Raw genomic sequence first — 26,130 nt, forward strand, 5'->3', positions numbered from 1 at the left:
GTGTCAGCAGCTGTCAGGCAGCAAAAGCCACCTTTGACGCTTTTATTATAAGGCCTATACATTTCTGCAGATGGGCTGAGGAAGACAGTTTGAGATCTGTGGTGTGCTGTTCACTTGCACATATGGAAATATATCTTATTGTTCTGCACCACCAAGTGGCCAGATTGAGCAGATTTAGCAAGGCACCTTTTGATCCAGGTTTACTACATTAACACAGATGGGCTTGGTAGCTCTAAGCATTTGGGTTCTGTAAACAAGAGGTCAATATTTCTGAATATCACTTGAAGTGGTTGTGTAGAAAGAGAATGCATGTATCTGGTCTTTGCTGTTAGATTTCAATCAGTATATTTCAAAACTGTAAAAATAAAAGATGGCATTTCATCCAGAAAAAATGCATTGTATGACATACATGGGAGCTGTTTTCCCTTTCTTTCGCACCTTGTGTTTCTGGTGCTCTGGAAAGTTCAAAGTTGAATGTTTGAGAGGTATAAATCAGAATGAGGTCTGTTGCAGGCCAATTTCACCAGTCCAAAATCTGCATACAACGGATCAGCAGACCCCAACTGACTGGGGCCACAGCCTCTTACTGCCCAGCTCTTCACAAGTGCCCACATCCCTAGGATCTGTGATGCCAAAAATTGCAGAAGATGACAAAAATGCTAATTTGGTTGTGCCTATACTATCCTAATCCATATCTATTTTATACACCAGCCATATTTGGTAACATTACAACTCACATTTAATACACAATATTGATATAGTAACAGGGCAGGAGCAGTCCCTCTTTCGGTTCCTGTGAATCTGTTAATGCATTGGAAGAGCTTTCTGCTCTTCCCAAATCCCTGTTAGGGAGGGGAAATAATCCTACACATCCTCTACTGTACACACCATACAGAGCCTTTTAGGTATGGAGTAGCAGTAACCTGTCTGAAGCAACCCAGCTTCATTCTCAAGACATATATTATCCTCATAAACCTTTAAAAAGAATGCACTCCCTCAGTATGTTACAGACTTTTGTATGCTTCATTTGACCTATAATTTTACTTCTAAAATTGACTCTAATTCACAGTGGATGGCCAGTTTAGTCATCACAGATTCCCTTGTTGACCTATATTCAGTATTTTATCAGTCTGTACTTTGGACTACTGTACTCAATGTACAAGCTGAAATTTCAAACTTTTTTTTTTTTTTTTTAATAGACACAGCAAGTATTTAGCATAGGTGAAAGTGTAATACCAAACAAGAAGAGACTGATACATACACACGAACAGAAAGGGCAAGAATAATCTGAATTGCAGAGTTACCTGGCACAGTGACTATTTCAACTGAATTCTTTAACTGTTCCCTGGAAAATTTCATCAGACATAAGAAGGGAACCTTCAGAATCAGTTTGAATTTCATCCCTCGTTTTTTGGTATTTTTGTCTCAGTTTTGGAAAAGCAAATTTCTCTCTTCTTCCTTAGCACACTGAAGGAAATGGAAGCATTGCATCTTATAGCGTAAAAAAATATGACAAATGAGTCTATTTTTAAATAAAGAAGAATCTTCCACGTGAAGAAGGAAACCTCCAGATAGTCATATAATTGAAGGAAGAATTTTCAGCTTTGCTGAAATGCTAAAATGTCATTACACATACAGACATTAAAAATAAATAAATAAATAAATAAATAAAAGTATGATCAAGATGTCTTTAGATATACGCATGCAATAGGCTTTCATTCTGAATAAGGACGAAGAAAAATATGTTAATGAGCTCCATCACTGGCTGAGGACCCTAAACAATAATGTCATAAATAGTATAGTATTTCTTTAATGAATATTTTACTGAAATATTGTTTTCAGAGTGTGGGCTCGCACGTCCCTTACTGAAAGTCATTGTGACCTGGATTTCAGTGGGCCAAATGGATAGGTACTCGCTGGGACCTGGGGACCAAGTTCTGTGCTTTATGCCTTTGCATACTTCACTGGAACCAGGCTTTTCACCTGCCTAGATACCTCAATCAGTCCTTTGGTTTCTCTCTCAGTGCTTAGGTCCCTAAATATTTCCCAATGCCAGCCTTATAACCATATTCAGCCAGCATTATTTCACCTGTGTCAGGGAATTCATAATTCCCTATCTCATGTGTCACTTTGACTCTGTGAATCAAGCCTCAGAGGCCATTAAAGAAAACCCTCTGGCTTAGGCATATTTGGGGTTGGACGTAGGCCATCCACATACAGCCTTAATGCTTATGTTTCTTTTGAAAGTGGAATTTTTTAAGTCCCTCGTAAGCCCCGAGGTCGCAGTAGCAAGCATTGGTCCTGACCTGTGTGTGCTCCCTTATGACCAAGGAACTGAGAAGCGAAATTGGGATGGAAGTGCTCGAAAGGCTCAGAGCGTTTTTATGTATGTGTCTTGCTGTTCATGGTGTAATGCATGGTGGTACAAGAGAAATCCAGCAGGGATAAAAGCAGATGTTTAAAAACTAAACACGAATGCCTGAAATGTAAGTGTAATTCTGATTATTTAAATAAGAGCAAATTAAGAAGGAAGAATAAAGAGGAAAGGCATTTGTCTGAAGTGCAGCAGTACCTAGAGACCTCTGCCATGATCACAGTGACATTGTGCTGAGCACGCTACGAAGAATTAGTAAGAGAGAGCTTGTGACAGGAGGTCTCGCACACCAAATAGGCAAATCAGTCAAATATGATTGTCTTCATTTTACAGATGATACTGGGAAACAGAAAGATGGAGTGACTTGTCTAGGAATTGATTCCAGATTTTTCCAGAGCTCTGCTGACACCTCCACTGAAAGTGGTACCAAGCTGGGGAAAGAAAGCACTATTACCACAGAGGAGTGGGAGCTCACAAACTGAGCCTTGTGGTGTCTTGTCAGCAGGACGTCACCAGACCACGGCCTGCAGTAGGGGTGAAAAATTACACTGCGAGTGTCTGCATCCAGCTGGTTGCATTCAACCCATGGCAGCACTACTGCCGTGTGAGATGGTGATACTCAGGGTTAAGGATATACCAGTTTTAATCTCTCAAATGACAGCAGTTTTGAGGGCAATAAATCTATAGGATACCAATTTGTAAATGACCGTTTGCAAAAGTCATTTGACTCCAAAAAATACCAGGCTCTAGTAGTAGAGAATTGCTCCAAATTTAGATTGAAAGTCACGTCTTTCTTACAAGGCAGCCACAGGAGGCCACCACCACTCTCATACACTGCTAGAGACTACAGTGCCAGCGAACGCCACTGTCACAGGAGCTGGAACTTTTGAAGACCACCTCTAGTAGACCACGGGTACAATAATACAAAGTAACTTGGCAGATTCCTTCAAAGTATTCCTCCCTTTTTGTGCTATATGTTTATTTCCCTGTTGGGTCTCAGGAGACAGTGGACAGCTCTTCTCAAAACCTGACGGTGGGTTGGGCACACAGTGCTGGGTACTTCGCTCACCTTCTCTATTTCATCCGTAGGATACTTGTATGTCATTCCTGGGATTAGGAATTCTCCTCTGTTTGGAGGCAGTAAGAGTTTTGCCAGCAATTTCCAGCGCAATGAGGATTTCATCCTTTGTTCACTCTGTGCCGGCTGGGCTAACAATGTTCAATTAGAAACTGCTCTTTGTTCTACTGCAATCAGGAGGATTTTTGCCAGTGATTTGAATGAGCATTGGATAAGGCTTATGGCTAAATCCAGTCCTTATGCAGAAATCCATGGATCCTACTGAATTGCTTTTCTCCCAGTGAAATTAGTGGTAGCTGTACACTAACATCTAAGGAAGATTTAGTTCCTGTTTGTAACAATATGTTACCCCCTGATACTGGGCCTGCTTTGAAATGTTTATTGTTAAATCCGTGTATTTTTGGTTATATCTCATTAAGAACATAATACAGACTTGGAAAGTACATTCTGAAAGGGTATTACAACAGGATTGGGATTACTGTTTGTGAGATACTTTTAACTAGGGGGAAATTTCAAATTCAATTTACAGTAATGTCAAAGCACAATTAATATATAGGCAATGATAAGGGGAACATGCAGAAGTACACATTGATAGCACTACATCAACAAATAAACTTTCAGTGCTAGTAATTAGGTACACAAGATTATTATATGTTTAATTGACTAAAGTGACAATTTGGAATTACATCTAGTCACATTTAATTGGATTTGGAATCTCTAGAGGAATGGGAACGGAGAGCAGTGTAGAGAGGCAGCCATAAAAGCAAACTGATTTTCTGAAGTCTGTTAAGACTCTGCATTAATATCCATTGCACAATAGTTTTTAATATCCCTCAGTCTAGAAAAAGTAATGCAATGATTGCAACAGACAGTGGGAGTACTAAAGCATACTCAATTAGGTAGCAAGATAGCTGATTACTTTGGGTTTGGGGTTTTTCTTAAGATAAAGTTTAATCAGAGGTGAACTAAGTCTGAATTTGCCAGAGACACTGATATCCTCAGACTGCCAAGCTATGAGGTATTACACAGGTTGATGCTATTGTACAAAAAAAAATGTACTTGCATATAAGACATTTCACCCACAAATACTTTAAGGAAAAAAAATTAAAAGCCAGACTACAATATTGTTGAGCAGTCATTAAATAGTTGCTCAGACTAAAATATTGAAAAAAGATTTTAAAAGTGCAGGGTTGTTCGCTTGCAGATAGTTTAACTATCTGAAAATGCTTACTAATGATTGTTTTAAAGTTGGACAAAGTCTGAGAGTTATCTGTAATCTTTTGATACATACTTCATGTTACACTCTTTTAATGTTATCTCCTTTAAATATTGCTATATACATCCTTCTCTCCTTATACATTCATTTATTCTGCTTTTGTCATCAGGAGTGCCATGATTGCTGACTATATGTACTGGCTGACAGGAGGCACTGAACAGCATATAAGCAAGCTCATCAAACTGTATTGGCAGGTAAAAATTGATAGCCCAATGAGGAGGGAGGTGCCCATCTCACTATTAAGACCAAAATGAAGGATTACTGCTTAAAAGACTGCCGACAAAGGTAGCTCTTGGGCATATCAATCAACAGGACACTATATAGTACTACCGTATTTATAATGAAGTAGATTTTCTTGGACTAATTTTAAGGGCAAAATTCAAGGTTGTTAACCCTTGGCTCATACTTCAATTTTATGGACTGCTATAAAATTTAATTCTGGATACTGTATGGTCCCCAAAGCTATTTTTTTGTGAAGTCTTCTTACCTTAGTGACACTTTCCTTTTACAATTTGCATGATACTAATCCTCTGACACCTTTCCAAACTCTTCAACTGGAAGGGGAGGAAAAAATGACTGTAACAAATGGTCTCAGAGAAACCTAAAGTGCTCTGTGAAGGATAGCTAGGTACAACCCCAGTTCTACAAAGATTACTTATGTGGGGAGTAGACCATTGACTTCAATGAGACTTGTCTCTTGAGTGATACTTACTTGATATAGCAGTTCAGCCACATCAGCACAAATTTAAGTTTAAGGGTACCCCCCTCGGCTCTGAGGAGAGCTCTCACACACCTGGAGGTAAACGTACGCTAAATCCTCTGCTGTCTGTGCTGCAGGAGCTTGTCAGTGCCGATGGTACCCAGCCCTTGAGGCCTGCAGCAGTGGAAGACCAGTCAGCCTCACAGGGAGGACCTGGCCCAGCCTCATGGCACTGTAGGCCCAGCCTCATGGCAGTGCGGGCAGGCACCCACAAAAACACACACAGTCTCAGACCAAGGCAATTTGTGGGCTGTCCATAACTGGCTGGGGAGTTCCCTGTCCTCACAGCCCCACATGCCTCGCCTCAGAGCCATTTCAGCCTTGTACAACCTTCCTCCACCTCACCGTGGCTCTGCCCTCAAAGGTGGCTCTCGAGGCACAGTTTCACTGGCTGCTTTCTGTGACTGGGAGGAGGTCCTGTGCAAGTTACTTTGGTGACAAGGCAAAAATGGTTAATACCCCTTGGGATAAAATTTCGGAGTCTGATTCTGATCCCATTTATTTGGTGTTTATTCTGTGAGAACATCTATGACAACAAAAGGGCTAGTCCTTGTTGTACTTTATGTGAAGTGGTGCAAAATACATCTGGCATAAGCCAGGGTAATAAAGATCAGAATCTGATCTTTTACCTTCAATCACATGGTAAATTCTTCCTTTTTAAAACTATTATTAGTTGCATTCTTATTGGTAAAATGGAATAAATCTCAGTCTTGGGAGCTGCTGAATTTCAGTACTGCTGTGAGTGCAAAGTGCATCTGATTCAGAGAATTACCCACTGGGCTAGTGTTTGCAGTGCCTGTGAACTTTCTTATATGCTTTCCAGCAGAGAATTTCTTCTGTACAGAACAGTTTGAATTTTTCCCCACTGGGTCAGACTCGTTTAAAATCTTGAGTTCACAAACAGGTTTTATGAAAGGGTCATTTCTTCGAATGGAATATCTTTTTTTTGTCTCTTAACACTGGTATCCATTGACTCCTCTTCTTGATGTCATGGACATGAAGCTTCAAAGAACAAGCCTTTAAAGAAGAAGCTGTCATAGCTGTCCTCTCCCCCAGGGGTTCAGTCTGTCCTGCTAGGTAACAGGGCCAAAAAAATGGCATGAAGGGCAAGACTCATCACAGTGCCTCCTCGTAGAGTGTAAACCAGAAGCTGTGGTTGGGCTAAGATAGGAATGAACCAGACCAAAAGTGGGGCAACTGAATTGCTTCCAGCCATTAACAACATCTTACAGACAGCAAGGGCCAAAGGATTTTGGCAGTGATAGGGCTCTGGTTCATCTCTGCTTTAGTCCCCAGCTCACTGTTCATTTCTGATCCTGATGGAGACTTCATGCATGGGTTTCCCTGGACCACCACGGTACCGAGAGGCACCACCACACTGCCTGTGCCCATGTTACCACTTCTCCACTTTTTGCCTGAACCTGAGCTGCTGTCATCTTTGGCTACAGAAGCTTTGAAATGTCAGTTGTGATCTAACCTTTTGTTTGATCTCCCACCATGCTTGATTTTCACAGGGAAACAGAGATTGCTCCACAATTTTGTGCCTTTTGTGCGTATGCTTTAGCGTGGGCTATGCTAAGGATTCAGCAATATCTATATGCTGACACACACGCAGTATAGGCAGCTGGGTGCCCAGTACCACTCCCACTCAAGTTAATAGCTAGCACTTAAGAAACACTGTTCGTGAAGATATATCCCCAGCACCACCAGCAACCTTCTCCTTCCTGAGCTGATGAATTCTCTGCATTCAGTATCAGGGGTGACTTCAATGACATTAGTGCACACAGCAACAATTATGCAGTATGATGTAGCACGTGACACTGCACTGGGACTTTCCACCACAGAGAGACCAACCAGAGGTAACATAATCTTTTTTATTAATATTCTCTCTATTTCATGTTGTAAAGCTGAAAATAACTTGTCACGACTATACATGCTCATGTGCCTTTGTAACCAAAGCAACAGCTATTGATGCACGCTTTTCTTGCTAACTACTCCTCTGCCCCAGAGCTCACTCACATTAGCTCACAACTGTGAGCAAAATTTTCTGAGGAGGAAGGAAATAGATAGTGAACAGGACCATTTGTTTTTTACTTTTCCCAAGAAAGATTTTTAGAAGAGATTTGTCATTCTGTGCTTTGATCAGTTGGTCATATATATAATCTTCTGGTGTGTCATTGACTACTTTTGTTTCTTCATTATTTTTTTCATTGCTGGAAAAGGCTTTTCCTCCTCACAGCCTGCCTTCTACTTCTTTCATAGCTTCAAAACATCATACAGACCACTCAAATCCTTCAACTGACTTCTTTTTTGGAAAAACTTCAGGCCCTTAATTCACATCTGTGAAGTTCTTTATTATTTATCCTACTTCTAAATCACTGTTTTTCTCTCTTGATCTATTTCTCATGCTCAGAGCAGTCTTTATCTTGTATCTCCTTTGGTTTACTTCTCCTGATTTTGGTTTTATACTTTCCTTTGAACTCCTTCTATCCCTGACATCAGCTGCCAAGAGCCCTATTTCTTCAACAATCTTCTTAAAGAATCCTCAAATCTCTCCCCTCCTCATTATTAACTCTTACGCATTTCTTCTTCAGCAGTGATCTGTTCCCTGTGACTGTGTACCTCCTCTTAGACGCACCACAAGGCTTGTACTGTCAGATTTTTAAGGCCAGATGGGCTCGTGTTGATGAATTATCTGACTTTCTGCATAAAAACACCACAAAATTTTACCCAACCTTCATGCATCAGTGCCAAGAGAGGCAAAGCTGAGACTGTTTTTGAGAACATTATCAAATCCTCATTTAAATAGCTTAATAACAGAAGATTTACCACATCCCTTCTAAAAGGTGATGTATTACATGGATGACCCCCATTTCTCCCTGTTTCTCCTCCCAAAACTGGGATCTTGTTCAGTCCACACTTCCAGCAATTTACATTACACATTCATCTCTGAAAGCTTAAAGATCCTCTAGCACTTGTTATCTGTTCCCTGTATATGTACCTATGGATCATGATCAAGGCAACTTTAAATATTCTTTTTGATTAGCTTTTTGATTAGCTTTCTTTGATTATCCCCTTTAAAGTAAATCATCTATTTCTGGAGTTTCTGTACAGTGATATGTAATACCTAATGCCCTGTGTTGTTTTTGAATATTAATACTTGCCTTCCATTCTGCTCTGAGATAAAGGTATAATGCTGATGAGAGCTGAAAAACTAATTTGCAATGTATAATATTATTCAGTAAGCTAGACCTTTCCTCTGTTGAGTATCTTTTAAAATATTTCATTCCGTGGATGGAAAATATACATTCCAAGTTAACATATAATCAGGTGGATGGACTTTTGTTCACAACCCACTGTGGAATATGCACTGGATGATTTGTGTATTGTCTCTTAGATTAAAAATACTGAATTAGAATAAATATTAGAATAAATAGAATTCATCGCATGAAATAATAATGTGAAAGTTATTAAATGTATTATGGTAGATATTTGCAGTGGTAGCAGCAAGACAAAGTTTAAACCTACTTATTATTATTGTCAGGCAAGCTTCCTATTTATTGTTGGCAGTGATATTTCTCAGCTGGAACAGCAAATCAAACAATAGACTGGAGATGTTTCATTCCATAGAAAGAGTCCATCTCCAAACTGTCCAGTTTTATTCACACCTTTGTTAACTATTTCCACTGGCTAAAAACTGTGTGATATACCCCGGATGTTTCATTCCACAAGTAAAGATACATCACTGCATACTACAATGTCACCAAATGCCTAACATTGTCAGACAAACTTTGCAAACATATTGGAAGTCACAGACTGATTTCACCAGTATCTGATGCAGACATCTTAGGAAAATGTGAATATATTGCACAGCTTATGTACATCTCAGACCAAACACACTAGCACACTACAAATGTAATTGCTTTTGTTATTCCGTTGTGAAAACCGTGTGGCCCATTTTACACTGAAGGCTCATATCTTGCATTTGCTACGCCCTTACACCCAAAGTTATTCCCATCCACCCAGAGTCTTACACTAACTGCTGTTGCACCAGCAGTGCATATGTTGCAGAAACTACAGAACCTCCAGACAGTATTTTAAGCTTCCAGGCTTGTGTCTGTACACCTTCATAACCATTTGTACTAAAAGCTTTAATTCCCTGACGTAGCCTATGTGTATTCGCTGCAGCACAAATGGAGACCTTTAATTTGCATTGCAGTGAACTGGGCTTTTAGCTTTAAAGATATCCAGGCCAACCCTAGCGTTTTGGCCAAGATTGCAGCCATCGTTGAGCTGCTCTTAGTACATTGACAAGACTGGACCTGTGCCTGCTGCACAGGGTGCCAACAAACTTGTGTTCCTGAGAATATTTCTGTCAGTTAAACTCAATGTCACAGAGGAAGCTTCCGTGCAATGGCTGACATGGAGGTATGGGTACTCAGACATTTGTTTTGCTCTCATCAGGTGCTTCCAGTTCAAAAACCTGGGCTGCTGCAAGCACAGAGCAATTCACAGATCACACAAGAAAGCAAATGATAAAGAAGGCACCCAGCCCTGCAGGGTGGCTGAACACCTACACTGCAGCGATGAACGCTGTCAACTTCTTTAGAGCTCAGCTTTATCTCACACCTTGCAGGGTGACAATCCCAGGCAAAAACATTAAAAGAAGAAAGTTCTCAGCAGCCAGAACGTCCTCCGCAGCCTCAGCCGGTGATGAGGCCCGTGAGCCATCCTGCATGCTCATGCTTGACCCATGTCTGCGATGCAGCATCAGGTTTCCAGGCTGGCAAAGGCACGGATGTTTTGCAGTCCTGCTACTGGGATGACTGATAGGAGCTGACAGGCAGCCTCTCTGGGCAGCCTGGCCATCATATCACTGAGAATATGCCTTTTTCATTCATTCTTGAGGCTATCTCAGCAGATCACGCTGTGCCACATTTCACTGCAGAAAAGTCCCTTCTTTAAATCAAATCTGGGGCAAAATCCCACTGAGTTCAATGACTATGATGTATACAGGCAGAATTAAGTGTCTAATATCTGTAAATCCTTATTGTCTCAGAGGTTTGTGCAGGTTTTTGCTGCTTTATGAATTAATTTTAATTTTCTCTTTATAAAAAACAACTGATCCTCCCTCTTCTGTATCAGTGGCCGTTTTGAAGGACAACGCTTGTCTTGAATCACTGAGCTTGACATTTTCTGGCGGAAAATCAGGATGTAATGATTTTCTTCGTATAGCACATCAGAAGAAGAAAAAGAATAAAAAAATAAAAATATTTTGGCCCATAAACAGAAAAATCAGTTCATTCTTAAGATGCTGCACTGGTATCCAGATGATCCAAGTGCATCTACTGACCACTTTCATGGATTCCCTGTGTTCTCTTTGTCTCATAGCTTAATCAACCTGCTAAAACTAAAATTGTTAGTATTTTTCAGGGAAGAAAGGGCTTCATCCTATGTATGCCATTGCAGGGATTAAAGCCTTTCTGGCTTTCAAACATGCTGTTTGTAAGACATAACTCCCAAGCTGTAAAAAGCAGCTTCATTCTACTCTTAGGTACACAAGTTAAAATATGGTGTAATTGAAAACTAGATTGATAAGGCAAATAACAGAAGAGAGAGTTTCTATCATGTTGATACAGATTTGAGAGCTTTCTATTGCTTTTGTTATTGCTGATATTTCCATTCCAGGAACAATTGTGCCTGTATAAAACCAAGGAATTTAACATTTTTCTTGTATTCTTTCTTCTTTAATAATATCTACCTCCATATATTTCCTACCTACTTCTATTTTTCTAGTGCCAGATCATTGAAGGTAGAATAACTGTTGCTTGAATCATACTTATATTTACAAGCTGAGAGAATTTACTAGTTTAAATGTCACAATTATTAAAACAGATAGATTAATTGTCTCTAATTTCAGGAAAGGTGGATTTATTTAATACCAGCTGAATGTAATAGGAAGTACATACCTTGCTCGTAGTTGGTAGCTGTTGAAATCCCAATATGAAGCAAAATATCAACCAATTAGAGCTTTAGCTATTAACAGAGGGCCAGAAATTGTGCCTCAGAGATATTCAGCAAGAACAACCTAGCCAACAAAGCTCTGTGCCATTTAAAAAACCCACGGGGCAGCTCAAAAGTAGTGTGCATATCTGACAAACACAATTCTCTATTCATTCTAGTTTTTCCTGGGTTGCAAAGCAGACCTTAAGATTTACAAAAGAAACCTGAGAAATCAGCGTAGAAAACCAACCATTTTGAGCTGTTCTCAGGCCCTTATTGTTCCTTCAGGTTCCACAGGTCCTTAAGAAGTTACACTTTTATTATCCTCTTCCCTTTCTTTTTACCCCATCTCCTTTCTTTGGGGAAATGAAGCTACATACAGGAGTTTGTGCTGTTCCCAGGATCATTATTGGTTATGTGGCTTTCCATTTGTGCACCTGCTCTTGAAGAACTACAGAGGACATCACACAAAAAGAGATAAAGTCACTTTTCAGAAACATCTCTATATACAGTCAACTTGTCTTCTATTAAATTAGCAGCCATTCAGCCACATAAAGTAGTTTGCCATTGCGATGACTCAAGCATGATTTTTCGCTGCCCCTTTGAACAGTGCTGTCCATTTTACAGGCTAACCACATCAGTCACCATCTCTGGCTGTCTGATTCATCTCTTCAAATTTAAGTCAAGTTCCCAAAAGATGTTGAGCTCAGTGCTAGGAAGGACTGACATCTCCTTCTGCTAGTTTTTGTATTTTGGTTTCCTTTTTCTTTCCTTTCCATTCCTCTTTTTTTCCCTTTTCTTTTGCTAAAAGCCCTGGAAAGCCCCTACAGTAAATACCCCCACTTCTCCCAGGAGTGTTTTCTTGCCAGGACCACTCCCTAGCTCTCAAGCACATGCGTGAATCACTGGATCAATGCAGCAACCAGGTGTTAGCCCATGCCTCCAATTGCATTCGCATAAAGCTCTCGGTGATGCTCAACCTTCAGGTCTGCCTGTCTCAGTTAAAGTCTCCCTGAGTCCAGGCTACAAAAGCTGTTCAAAACCCCTTCACACAGAAAGCTGCTGGCTAAACTGTGACCCATTCGTGATAAAGCAGGAGCCACAAGAAGCTGGTGAATGGCTTCTCCTGGCACTGGACAAGCAGTTCTGCTGCTCCGAGCACAGGGGCAGTGAGCCACCTAATTGGAATCAGGGTATCTCTCACCATGAAAACTCTCTTATCCTGAAGAAAGGGACAGTATTAACAAAGCTGTATAAAAGCTGTGGTTTTGTCCAATAGCTTCATGTAGAGGATAACAGGCACCTCCACAGGGGCTGTTCTTTGATTTTCACATCCACTACCCCGCTGCCCCATTGCAGACTTGTGTCTGCCTGTGCCATCATGCCAAGGAAGCGTGTCTGCACAGCAGCTAGCTGGCTGGTCGAATGCTGCCTGTGCTGGACATCGCTCGTGCTGACTATCAAAGGGCTCGCTCTGCTGGCCTTGCTCTGCCTCCACCCGGAGCACCCCAGCTGGAGCAGCGGCACATCGCCCAGGCCAGCTGCCAGCTCTGCAGGGAGGCTCAGAGCTGGAGCTCCCGGTGCGGACAGGCGAGATAGCCACGGGTGGCAACAAACCATCATTCGGGCAGTAACAGGGGCTCGCCTTGTCAGCGTCTGGATCAGCCTGGTAAAGTAAATATCAGCTCTGTTTCTCTGGGCTCCCCACCATAGCAAAGAAAAACTGAAATCCTTCACATTTACCCCTATGCTGAGATGAAAATTTAAGAGCTCCAGCTGGTGGTAAGCGATATAAGAACTGAGGACTCCTGCGGCACTTCGCATGTGTTAGGTTCTGAGATCGGACAGGCTCATGGTCAGAGATCTTCCTCAAACTGGAGTTGTATTTCCAGATTCATGCTCAGTCCCTGATTTCCCACCTGCCCACATCACGGACAAGGAGTTTCAACAGCAGCCTCCAGCTTTTTCCATACTTTATGTGTTCTGGGATATTTCCTTAATGAGCAGTGATCTCTTTAGAAGGATATAAAGCATGGATTTCTTCTCTCTCAAAACATAAAGAGATACTTACTGGAAAATCAAACAGATCATGAAGCCTAAGGTAACCCATCTGCAATACGTCTGCCTCTGCCTTTCAGACCTTGGCAGCATACACAGGGCTATGGCTGTGGCACTCTGCAAATCCACTTTCAGAATGTACTGCATGCAAAATAGCTCACAGAGACTTAAATACGTTAATAACTTAAGAACCTAAATAAGCTGATATTTGATGTGACCTACATTAATGGGGAGGCATTACATGGCAGATAAGCAGAAAGTTCTCATCTATTGTATAATACATGATTTATTCATACCATAAACATATCGAGAAAAAGGATATGCTCTGGCATTCCCTCTACTTATTTTTCCCACAGGAAAAAAAAAAAAAATACTAATGTAAGAAGATCATGCTGGTGAGAAGATATTCATATCACAACAGCAACAGACTTAGTGGCAGGGCTGCCAGATACTGCTTTATGGTTGGAAAGATATAGAGAAAAGCGCATAGGTTGCACCACAGTGCACCCATAATTCTAACTACCAGCCTAAGAGTGGAAGCAGTTCGTAGAAGAGGCTAATGGCTTTACCCTGACTGATATCATTGCATTAATAAAAATCATCAATAAAAGCATCAATTCCTGCTGTAATGTAAATGAGACAGTAGCAGAGTATGCACTGCAGCTGCAAGATAAGGCACTAGAAAGATATCTAAATTTTTGGTTAATTCTAGATGTCAAGATAATTGGATTTTCCAAATTAAACCTTTCTGTATTTAAAGAGGATTAAGGTTAGGGACTGTAGCAGAGACAGCTACTGTCACTGTTACAAAGAATTTGTTGCTACATTGCCATTTCTCTTTTTCTATGCTTTGTCTGCTCTAAGCAGGCAAAATGGCAAAAGCTTCATAAAAGTGTTGAAGTAGTTACATCATTTGCAATCACAAGGATTGGCATGGGAAAGCATTGTTTCTTATGCATCTACCTATTTGTGTTATGAGCTCTTAAGAGAATTTTAGTGGGTATTGAAGGGACAATATAAGATTGTTTAGGCTAAAGCTTAGCTTTTATTAAAAGGTCTATGAAATTTAACATTACTAAATACGGTAGAGTATAAGGATATTGCAGAACCAAGTGCTCAGAGAAGAGGGCTATGTGATGTTGTGTCAAATATACGCTTAAACTCTTGCTCAAAGCAATATTTTTTTTTTCTTTAGGAATGTCTTCTGACTCTTTAATCTCATGATAGCAATATTCATCCCTCAAACCTTGTGAATGCTTCTGTTTCATGAAAGAATTAACTGGTATTTTAATAGAAGTGCTGACAATATAAATACTCCTTGAGACACTTTGTCTCCAGATGGTTTCTCAGCAGAAGTTCTCTGATTCCCCACACTTCCAAAACAGGGATATAAACCTCCTGACATAACAGAGAGTGAGTCAGTCCTGCAAGTACAAAAAGAAATCTTCCCTATCATAAGATTATTCTGCAGTGTCTTCTGAAGAGACTTCTTGCATCTTCACTGAAGCAGTAGATGCTGTCCACTGCTGAGGTAAACCAGCACATTTGGTGGACTCATGTCGAGCATAGTCCTTCCATTACTGAACATTGTGAGAGGAGCTCCTTCTGGTTTAATGTCTTCTCAAGGCCTTTATTTTTTCTGACCCTGCTGGAGTTAAGTCTGGAGTGTAACACCATGTGATGAGATATCACTGCAGATTCCACTTGCAAGATATGCCAAAAAAAAATTATCTTTCTTTATCATCTTCATCAGTTTACCTGCTGTCACCATTCTTAAAAAAGAGCCTGGCACTTCACCACCACATGGCCAGAACAGCAAAGTTCTCCCTGATGCATCTGAGGGGACATCACAGAGATGGCCCTTTCCTTCACGTGGAAAGACACCAAAACACATGCAAATGGGAAAAAACAGTTGTCCTATCCTCTCTCCAAGGACTCTGTTCAAAGCCCGTTGGAGCCCTTGCAAGTATCTCCAAAGTTTGGCTGCACCTTGAGTAACTTCACCGTGTGCAGTATGACAGACAATGTTCTACAGGCAGTACCGTTTCCTGGACACATTGCCAGATACTCATCCGCAGGTACAGACTTCAGTGCATAAAGGCTTAAGAAGCAAAGTCCGTAGGGATTTCATCATATAAAGTTTTCTGCTCCAAAGTTTTTATGGGCTAAAGTTTTATATCCTTAAAGTCTTTAGCCCATAAAAATCCAAGAGGATAATAAAACAAATAGCATCTATGTCCAGGGTCTTATGTCCAGGGTATTATGCTCTTGGGTAATAATAATACCTTCAGTAGCAGTATTGACCAGAAACTGCAGATCTATTTTTTTTTTCCCTTTGGCTGACATTTTGCCATTACTGCCCTCTGAGCTAGTCAGTATTTGCGTGCGGTACAGAGCAGCCATGGGTACACGGTAATGCAAAGACATTATAGGTGTGACTTTGAACTGGTCTTGAGGGTGACAGAGGCAAAAGTGAAGTTTGCAGACAAAGACCAGTAAAAATATTCCCCAGATCCTGCAGAATACAGACCTTGTCTGGCCCAACCACTCAAAGTTTCATCTCACTGCCTCACTCCATATATTTTATGTCTGAAATGTATGGATGCACCCAAAATCGTATTCACACACTCATATTCATCCAGATTAGCAAACGGCTGCCAAACTAGCCAGAATACCCAACAAAACAAAGGAACAAGAGAGGACTTGTCAATAAAACACCAAACTAATCCCATTCTGATAATTTCTGCGATCTGGGAGACCCATACACTTTGTTAAAGATATATATAGAGATATATATTATCACAGAATCATCGAATCATTTAGGTTGGTAAAGACTTTTAAGACCATCACTAAAGCATGGTCCTTAGTGCCATGTACACACATCTCCTCTCATCTTTTTCTGATCACCTCTGTTAAACTTTTGTTATTATTGTCTCTATTAACCCCATTCATGCTTTTGCTGAGACAAAATAACTAAGTCTTACAGCTTTTCCAGTTTCCAGAAAGGACTGTCCATGTCAGGAAGACTAAATCTTTGTTAGCAACAGACACAGCCAAAGCAGAGCTCAATGTGGTCTTACAGAAACCCCAACCCAGGAGGAATCACAGCTGAACCTCACTTGCACTGATCGATAGAAAGCACCAAGTTTCCAGGCTGGTGGCTCCTCCAGGGAGCTCCAACACCAGTTCATTGGGGTCCACTGAGTGTGAAATCCATGTCCCTGCATAAAGCCAGCACAATGCATCATTTGAGTCATTTTTAAGGGATGACAAGGTTCATAAGCTTCGTGTTGCCCTCCGCACAGGAGTGAATTTTACTCTTAATGCAAATGGTGTTTGAATGCAATATTTTAAGACTAATATTCCGTATAGACACAGTGTTTGATTCATGCCAACCCAAGGGGTAATATGAATGTTTAGTGTTGTTTAACCAGCTCCCAAGGACTGAATAAAACCCTCAGATGAAAGATGTGACCTTCAGAGAGCATAGAATCACTTTTTCTTTTCATCTAAAAGATAATTTATCTAATACTTTTCTCCTCATTGAAGACATAGGCTTGCTGCTCTGAAAACTGTTTACAAATGTTCTTTCTCCATTAAATTGATTTTCTGAGTATAGATAGGCAGTGTTTTCTGGAACTAATTTAAATTCTCTTCTAATTAATATTCAAGACCAAAATATGTTATCTTTGCATGACTGTGCAATTATTAAAGGCAAAATATCATCTGTGAAAGTAATTATTTTCCTTTCGTTTTTGTTTTTTTTTTTTTCTTTAACTAGCCATTAACCAACATGAAACATATCATTTCTTTCACTTTAGGCTATGATTGAAGAAGCCATCACTAGAGAAGAATCTTTTTCGGTCATGTACACACCATTTGTGACAAAAGTCAAGGTTGACAAAACTGACAAGATAAAGGACACATTTGCTAAAAAGCACCCTGACTATGTGGAGCACATATATACAGGTAAGAGCAGATTTCATATGCTGTTAAGCACTGCATACTGTTTGCCTGTGTGTGGCTGACTTAAAAGGAGCTTGAGAGAGTCTGGAGCTTGAGTCTTTAAATGTCTGCACTTCTGTGGGGGAAAATTAACTTCTGAGATTTGCTGTATGATTGTACATGATTTAGGTAATCAAATCAGTACTTAGGCAAAGCACAGACTTTACACTGTAAATCCCCACAAAGACTATTTTTATCCACGAAGCCTCGTGTTCCAGTTGTTGAATTTCATTATTGCAAGAGCTCTTTTGTTCAGAGGCACTTTTGCAGTGTCTTGTGGCAACAGCGAGGCCCAGGTTCATTCCCATCTCTCTGGCTTCCCATCAGTAACTGGCCCCGAAGCAGGCCCTTTGTTTTCCAAAAATATCCACCTTTCTGTGAGCACTAGTGGAGGGATTGTCACCTTTGGGAGTGTTTCAGCTGCAGGGATGGGAATAGGTTTCCTTTGGGCTGTTGAAGACAAATAGTATCCAGCGTTAACATGGGCTTCGAGGGGCCTGTTGTCTCCCAGAGGACTGAAGTCAAGTAGCATCTCCTGGAGTAAACAGACATTTAAATTCTGGTGACCACAGCTTTATTTCAAGAGGAATGGGCATGACATTTCGCCAGAGAAGAGGCAGGGGGATAAAAGGCATTTCCTACACCGTTAACCTGGTGACTTGGAACACGGTTTACTCTGATAAAACTTGGCTCAGTTGGTGGTTGAGAAACATACGAGGAAATGTACATTTCCCAGGTCAAATTCTGGGTGGTCTCTGTCTTCATCACACCAATGAGACCTGTAGCTCACTCCTCGTGGCCGCTTCCCGTGGGGCGGTTCGAAGAGCTGCCATATGCCAGCTCCCCACGAGAATTACAGCAGGGTCGGAGCCAACAGCAGCACCTGCTGAGCCCACCACTCTGCGGGAGAATACGGCTTCCAGAACAGCACACATTGCACCTCTGGGGAGAAACAGAACATCTGTCTGAATTCAAGTGGGAACGGGGGAAACCAAGTTTTTAACACAAAGCTGCAAATATTTAACACGAGTAAACGTGGCTTGTTCATTTCATTTTCCTTTAGAAAACCAGTATAAAACTAGATCGTGTTTTGCAAGTTGCAGAGCACCCATGCATTGGTTTTCTGGCAGTAATTTGGGGATTTTTTGAAGAGGAAAAATGGGACTTATTTATCGTGGAAGTTGTAAAGTCTCTGTCTACCATTTACTTGCTGATGTGACTTTGTGGAGAGTTTCCAGGGACAAAAGTATTGGCTTTAAAGGGAGCATAAAATAAAACTCCCTGAATCTGATTTGAAAAAAAGATAAATTCAGATTTCACATAACTCCCTCAATTTATAGCAAGGGTGAGACTTTCAAAAGCACATAAGCAGCAAAAGCGTGCAAGTGTTGCACTGAAATTCAGTTGTGTTCATAAATTACAGGATGTTTCTGAAAGTGTCACCAGGCATTTTCTCACTCCTAACCAAGAAAGAAAAGGTGGAAAGAATGAAAGGATGAAAGGGCTTGGTCCTATAGCACTTCAATCAATTATAAAACAGATTGAATAGAGCCAGGTCTGCACTCAAGGGTGTTCGTTTACAAAAATCGGTAGGTTAAAAGAATTGCTTCAATCCTATGCAAGTTTCTCTGAGTGCAGGCACTGGAATCACTAGTTTCTAGGAATTAAATGGGATAGCCAAGATCATAATTGCGTATATTGTGTTTCTGCTTCTAAGCAATACAAAAGAAAAAAAAAAAAAAAAGAAAGAAAGAAAGAAAAAAAAAAATGGGTGTCAGGGTTCTGAGACTGCAGTGTGTGGGAGGTGCTGACTGAGAGCCCCAGAGGCTGCCACACAGTTTTCATGATGGTCCTCATGCGGGCAGGAGTCTCCTGACCTCCCTCTTCTGGGTCCTGGAAACCCTCTCAGAGAGAACTTTTCTTGGCCTCAACACTGAGGTAACTTACAAGGGTATTACCTGAAGTCAACTGAAGTAGTAGTGGTTTCTCAGCTTATCTATCCAGACCTATCCCAAAACCACGTCACCCACCAAAAAACAACAACAACAACAACAACAACAACAAAACAAAATAAACAACTCACAAGGAACAAGTTGTACCCATTGTAGGTGTTGTACTACCAAGCATTCAATCTGCAGGTCCATATCTCACATAGGTGAAATTACAAGTATGAGCTAATCCCCATTTTAACAGTGGGTTTGAAATACCAGGCACATCACGAACATGTTATTTTAAATAACCTTCCCATTCCGTAGCAATCACTCATCCAACTTTAGTCCACATTCTGCTATAATGCAAGGACTGAATTGATTTCAAAGTTTTCCTTATTGCCAAGGAAGAGAAGCAGACACACATTTAAATACAAGCGCACAATGCAGTTTGTTTCAAAATTGAGAATCCATCAGAAGCCGAGCATGCTGCAAGGGAAATATCAGGTCCACTCGCTTTGATTTATGTACGAGTAAGTCCAGGGAGCTCTGAAGGGGGTTCTCCATTTGTCACTGTGACCGCGCAGCCTGGCATCTTAAAAGCAGAGCTCACTGAAAACAGAGCACTCCTTTGTGAAAAGTGACACTGACATTCAATCTAGGTTTATTTTTTGCAGGGGAAGGAGAGGAAGGAAAGGGCTGGTCTAGTTCCCCAAGCAAAGCTGGTTTATGCAATTTCTCTGAGCATCTGTCCTCGCTCAGGTCAGGGCAACCAGATATGCTGGCTTTTCAGCAGGGGCATCAGAAACTTTGGACGAGCCACAGCACAAACATAGCCTGGGACTATGGTGGCGGTGATGGTAAAAGCCCACAGCTGTAGAAAATCAAACGTCATAAATCTGGGGAACTTCAGCTTGTTTCACAGTTTTAAAAAAAAGGATCTTACATTCATGAAGAGTTGAATTATTAATGCATTGGATGATCAGCACTGAAAAGAGTAATAACAGAAAGAACCTGTCTTATCCAATGTATCAGCAAAATTTAAGCTGCTGATGGAACAGGTTGCAAAGTCCAGAATTTCAAAACCCACTGACAGCTGGATAGGTTTTTTTGGTCACCTTTGTTTTGGCAATCTTTTTGGATTACATTTCATTCCTTCTTAGACTTCCTGTATCTTCCTCCAAAAAAAGGTAGCATCTATTGCAACTGAAAAGAAATGTAACAGCAGAAATTATTTTCATTTTCATATTCCAGATCCTTATGGACTTCATATTTTGCCACAGACAACTGAGTGGTCTTCTCCTCCTCCCCAGCAGTACTTACTAACTCTGGGCTTCAGAAACAAACACATTGGAAAAATATTGGAAAAGCTGTCAAGTAGAAAACTGCCAATCTTTTCAGGTACGCCAACTTGCTTAATAGATGTGATAGCTCAGGGGTGACCTCCTCAATCCTTGCTGAATGAGGGGGACCAGAGATCTCTCAGGACCCATTTATCTGTGCCTGAATCTCTGACTCCATCAGAATCCTCTAGTTTACCCACCATCCTGATAGATCCTCTATGCAAAATGTACATGAAAAAACAGTGCACAGTTTGTGATTTCATTTCTTAGACCGGAAAGCACCTTTCAGTCCTATCACTGAAGAAGAATCAAGAAGACATTGGGAGACCATTGGGAAAAAGATTGTGCCAGTCATGGATTTTATAAGAAGCACCAAATTAACAGTGGGTATAAACTTCACTTAATGTTTTCTCATGTGTCTGGCAGCAGAAGTCAGTGTGCATGTGAAAGATGTTTGCTTTTTGGTGGGTAGGTCATTTTGCTCATACTCCAGAAATGCTCAGCTAATTGTGCTAGGAATAGAGATCAGTTGGGTTTTAGGTACTTTTTAAAAGAAGCCGTAATTGTTTAAGTGTACCCAGTTTAAAATCACTTTGCATACAATTTTCTCAAACCCTTATGGCCTATTATATCCCTACTTCACATAACCACCAAAACTACTCTGTATATTTAATACCCATAATACTCTACACTTATCACAAGGCTCTCCATCAAGAGTTAATAATTGCTACTTGAAGTATTTCTAGTGATTTAGATCCTGATCCCTATGTAGTAAAGTATGTGAAATAACCTTCAAATCTGTTGCAAACATATTGAAGGTATATTAGTTAATTCTAGTCCATACTTTCTGCAATAATGTACACAGCTTTTTAGCACCATGGCTTTTGATTAGCACAAAAGGTCAAAAATCAAATTTGCATGTAGACTAGACTGTTTTAATTCAATTCTTAAATTATTCTCCTGAAAATAAGTGGAAGAAGCCTCTCCTCCCCAGATTGTAAATGCTAATGTTAATGCTTTTTCCCTAGCAATAACAGTTTTTTTAGTTTTCTGTATGTTGAAGGAATCGGAGCCATTTCCTCATCAGGGGTGTCTTAGCAAATCACAGGATTTATATTCTTAGGCTTTGATACCAGATAGGAGGTTGACAAAAACTGCTACTTAGCAACTCCTAGCAAGGAAGAAACATTAGCTAGATATTTGGGGGATCTATGTCTCCTTTATTCTCGGAGAGCAGCTGCTGAAACAGTAAGTGCTTGAACTCACAGGCTTAGTGGGAGGTAAAGGTGCTTAGTGCTTTGCCAAAATGGGCACTCATAAAGCATCTTCTTCAGTGTGAGGCAGGTGGAACAGGCTGAGGGCACACATCCACTAGGAATCACACAGGTGCTTCTTTCTTATTCTTTCCTGAAGCCATGCGATGCTTCCCTTGGATGACCAAAAACCCGGGTTATTGATGTGCAGGCTGGTAGGAAAAGCATCTTTGGGAAAGTGAAATATCTGCTATAGCCATGTGCATTGCACTTCAACATCTAGAAAGCTAGAAGAATGCAAAAATAGTGGACTGGATACTGGGTACAGAATAAAACCCTGGTCCTTATCAAAGCTCCTGTAAAACTCCAGGGTTTGTTTGTCTATTTGTGTGGTTTATGACCTCACAGTTCTTTCTTTTGGTATAACGTAGAGCTTTCAGATATGAGGTGCCAGTATTGCAGTTATTCAGTCTCTAAAGAATATCAGGAAGAGAAAAAATCTGAAAAGTGATATGTTTTAGATTCCCTAAAACTATCCTATTCTATAAATGAATTTGGAGGAACAGGACCACATGGTTTGAACAGAGACACATGGTATCTGGCATCCAGGGTATAGGGAAAAGAAAAACTTTCGTAAGAGATGAGAGCAGAGAGGTATGCTGGGATTGCTCAAGCCAGTCCCTACTAGCTGTATAAATTTACACTGCTCCTACACAGTAATATTTTCTACCAGCTCTGGACGCCACCTCAGACATCTAAATATTCTTGCTGAAAACAGAAGAAGGTTCCCAAAAATACAGGGTGAAATCCCAGCACCACAAGCCAGCAGAAAGCTTGCCTTCTTTTCAAGGAGGTCAGCATAGCAGCCAGGTGGTTCGGGCAAGGTCTGCCCAAGGCAGAACAGGGTAATAGGTCTGAACCGTGCTCCAACAGATTTATAACCAGTCACCAGGGCACCAGCATGGGAGCTTGGAGAGAGAAGAGAAAAACCCCAAGACAGAAAAGATCATCACTGAGTTAGAACAAACAGCTGCCAATTCCACATCCATTATTGGTAGGACCATATTCACTATCCCTTTAGTTTTCGTAGCACTGAAATAGTCTGGGCAAGACAGAACCTCTGACCCAAAGAGTAAAATGACAAAGCGAATTATACCTGATAATGCAGATAGGCACAAAGCCAGAACTGCTCTGCTACTGGTGATTAAAATCTCTTTATGGACCTGGCAGAGATTTAGCCACTTTTGCTTCCTTGAGAGTATTCCAAAATTTTCTTCAAGCTAGAAATATGATTCCACCAGCTATCCGTCACACAAACTAAATTTAAAACTTCTGCAAGACAAACCTCAGATACAGGGATTAGTATTACAATTTACTTTAAGACAATAAGGGAATGTGTTTATTTTTAATATTCCTTTCTACCCTCTTCTTCATTTGCAAATGTGCAATCCAAAATGCTTGTCCTAATCAGATATTTTTTTTCACAGAAGCATCTCAGTGCTGAAGCAGAGTTTATTAAGCAATGGCAACACACTTAATATAAGTCAGTTCTGCCACCTCAGTTTTGCAGCTACACAGCTTACAGTTAATTATATGATTTGTACACGCGCCACTGTTGGTAGGACATGAAGCTAATGATTAAAAAAAGCAGAGCATTTTTCACTTGCCCTCTCATCTTCATAAAGAACAGCCAGTCCCATTTAACTCAAAAGGACATTTATGTATTGCAAAACAAGGGCAGTGAGAGAGGACACAGCAGTCTGGCCCCTGTGTACTGTCTGCTGCGGGTGGTAAAACCCCACAAGCCTCAAGTGTCCAGAAACACAGGCCATGGCAGAAAGGTTATTTTATTTGCCTTAAAAAAAAGGTATCAGTCAGACTTTCAGCTACTGTTATTGCAACCAAGATTACCAGTGATGACAAGTAGTTATTCTATCAAGTGATTTCACTGGGGTAATTTCTGCTGCTTTGTGCGCACCGAGTTTGCCTTTCTCCTCCTGTAGTCCCGTGTCGGTGGCACATGATGCTACTTTACAGGAGAAACAGTGGCCAGAGGGGCTTATTAGACTGCTCATCTCATAAAGGTGAGCAAAACCTACCATATGATTCACAGCATGATGCGTACACTTACAGATCTCACTGTTTTGATGTCTATTTTTTAATAGAAGGAAAGTGTTTACTACATTCAGATTTCAGCATACATATTTTCTGGAGCATACCAAGGGCATTAAAGAAACATGATGATGGATTTTCCTGCTTGTTATTGCAATACACTACCAAGCTGTTTTCAAGGCAGAACCTCATTCAGATTTTGAGCTGAAAAGTAGCACTAAAGATGCCACAATCGTCAAGAACTACTGAGACACCCCAGACCTTTGCAAAGTGGTGCAGTTAAAGATGATAGTTAGGCATGCCACATGTGTTGGATATGACAGATGTTGCTTTAAATCTAGGCTGACCAGCCACTTTGCTTTGCTTTTTCTTTACCATTCCTGGTACTCAGGAATTCGACTTTATAAATAGAAGTGGCATAAGCGATGACTCCTTTTTTTAAGAACAGATTAAAGCAAAAAGGTGGAGCTACCATCCCAAAATTCTCAGTACATGAAGGGACACGTTATTAAATGAGCCAACTCTTTCTCACTGAAGTCTCCATTTAAGTTTGCTCTTTACTTAACCTTCACTGCACCTTCCTGAGCTGGTTTCAGCTTCATCTGATTGCTTGGCCACTTTATTATGTTTTTACTTCAGCTTAGTAGCCCCTTGAATTCTGCTATACTTCATGTAATTCTCATCATGTGGTTCAGTTCCCTGTGGAATTTTTTCTCCTGATAGCAGTTATTTACTGTCTCTTTCTACATTTTTCATTGTCACTGAAAGACCACCACTGACAATGTTCAACTTTCTCTAATACCCCTTTTTTAAAACAACACAAAAACAAAAACTGATGTTCGTTATTTATTTATTTACTTCCAACCTAATATAAACTTAAATAGTATCACTATGTCCACAGAGTGCCTGTTGGCACAGGTGCCCAGTTTGTTTCCTATAGCTATGTGATGTACTCTCATATTTTTCTGGGGAGTCAAGTAAGGAAAAAATGTTTTCTTTTTGCTTTTACTTTCTTAATCATTGGAGAAGCCCCCAACAGACACATCAATGGTGAGAGAGGATCTCTACCTGCTTTCGCAGCTGATGACTCAATATGCTTATTTCTCAATGCTTACACAAAATGTTTTGGGTGGATTTCAAGAATAGCAGGGAAAAACCTTTTGCTGTATCTAAAATGTTGTTTGTCTATTTTACGTTGATAAGAGCCCTCTTTCTCTATCTCATTAACTGATTGCTTCTCCTTATTTTAATGTGCACAGCTGTCTCTGGAGACACAGCTATCTGGCTTTCACACACTGATGATTAGTCGGAGACAGGGCTCCATTTTCTTCCTTGCTCTATTGCTATACTAACTAGACTGTGTCAGACTTACAATTTCACATATCAGAGATCACAGAAATCCTTTTCCTTCCTAATGTATCCAACGACTGCTAGGTCAGACCCACAGAAAAGGACTTTTCAAGTGATAAAAATAGTTTGTAAGCAAGTTGGTCTTGGTTTCCCCTCTTACAGACGGGTCAACAGAAGTTCATAAGAAGGTAGGACCGCAACGGCTCTCCTAGCTCCTCAAGTCAAATCACCTCCTATTATACATCCTTGTGTCACATAATATCCTGATCATAAATTGAGTAAAATCCACCTTAGAACTAGCTGGGCTTTCTTATATTTATATTCTTGCTGTAGCACACCGAAGACCTTCGACCTGAATTATAAGAAGCTTAATTGCCACCCCAGTATTACTTGTACCTATTTATACACAATAGTCCTTCTGTTATCATCATCTTTTATCCCCCCTTCCCTTTTCAGTTGTTTATTCTCTTTAGAATTTAGCCCTCCATTATGTTTATTGAGAAAAATAATAAGCTCTTGGCATTTTCATTAATAGACTAATCAAACCACACTTCTCTCAAAAGAGGTATCTTCTACCGTGCTGGCATCTC

General features: G+C 40.5%; 1 protein-coding gene and 1 long non-coding RNA gene across 4 annotated transcripts in view; one reads left to right on the forward strand and one right to left on the reverse strand.

The window, feature by feature from the left end:
- The window catches only part of LOC311441440, a 102,351-nt gene that overhangs the window by 52,036 nt on the left and 24,185 nt on the right, over positions 1 to 26,130 (reverse strand). The gene's annotated exons all lie outside the window — the stretch shown is intronic.
- The window catches only part of SPATA16 (spermatogenesis associated 16), a gene marked incomplete at its 5' end in the record, with an annotated part of 77,369 nt that overhangs the window by 33,736 nt on the left and 17,503 nt on the right, over positions 1 to 26,130 (forward strand). Inside the window, 4 exons of the mRNA XM_084529276.1 lie at positions 4,838 to 4,922; positions 17,371 to 17,518; positions 20,737 to 20,883; positions 21,096 to 21,208. Of these exons, the coding sequence (XP_084385402.1) occupies positions 4,838 to 4,922; positions 17,371 to 17,518; positions 20,737 to 20,883; positions 21,096 to 21,208 (493 nt within the window). The remainder of the gene's footprint in view (positions 1 to 4,837; positions 4,923 to 17,370; positions 17,519 to 20,736; positions 20,884 to 21,095; positions 21,209 to 26,130) is intronic.

This window comes from Aythya ferina (assembly GCF_964211825.1).
Source record: "Aythya ferina genome assembly, chromosome: 9".
Lineage (NCBI taxonomy): Eukaryota > Metazoa > Chordata > Aves > Anseriformes > Anatidae > Aythya > Aythya ferina.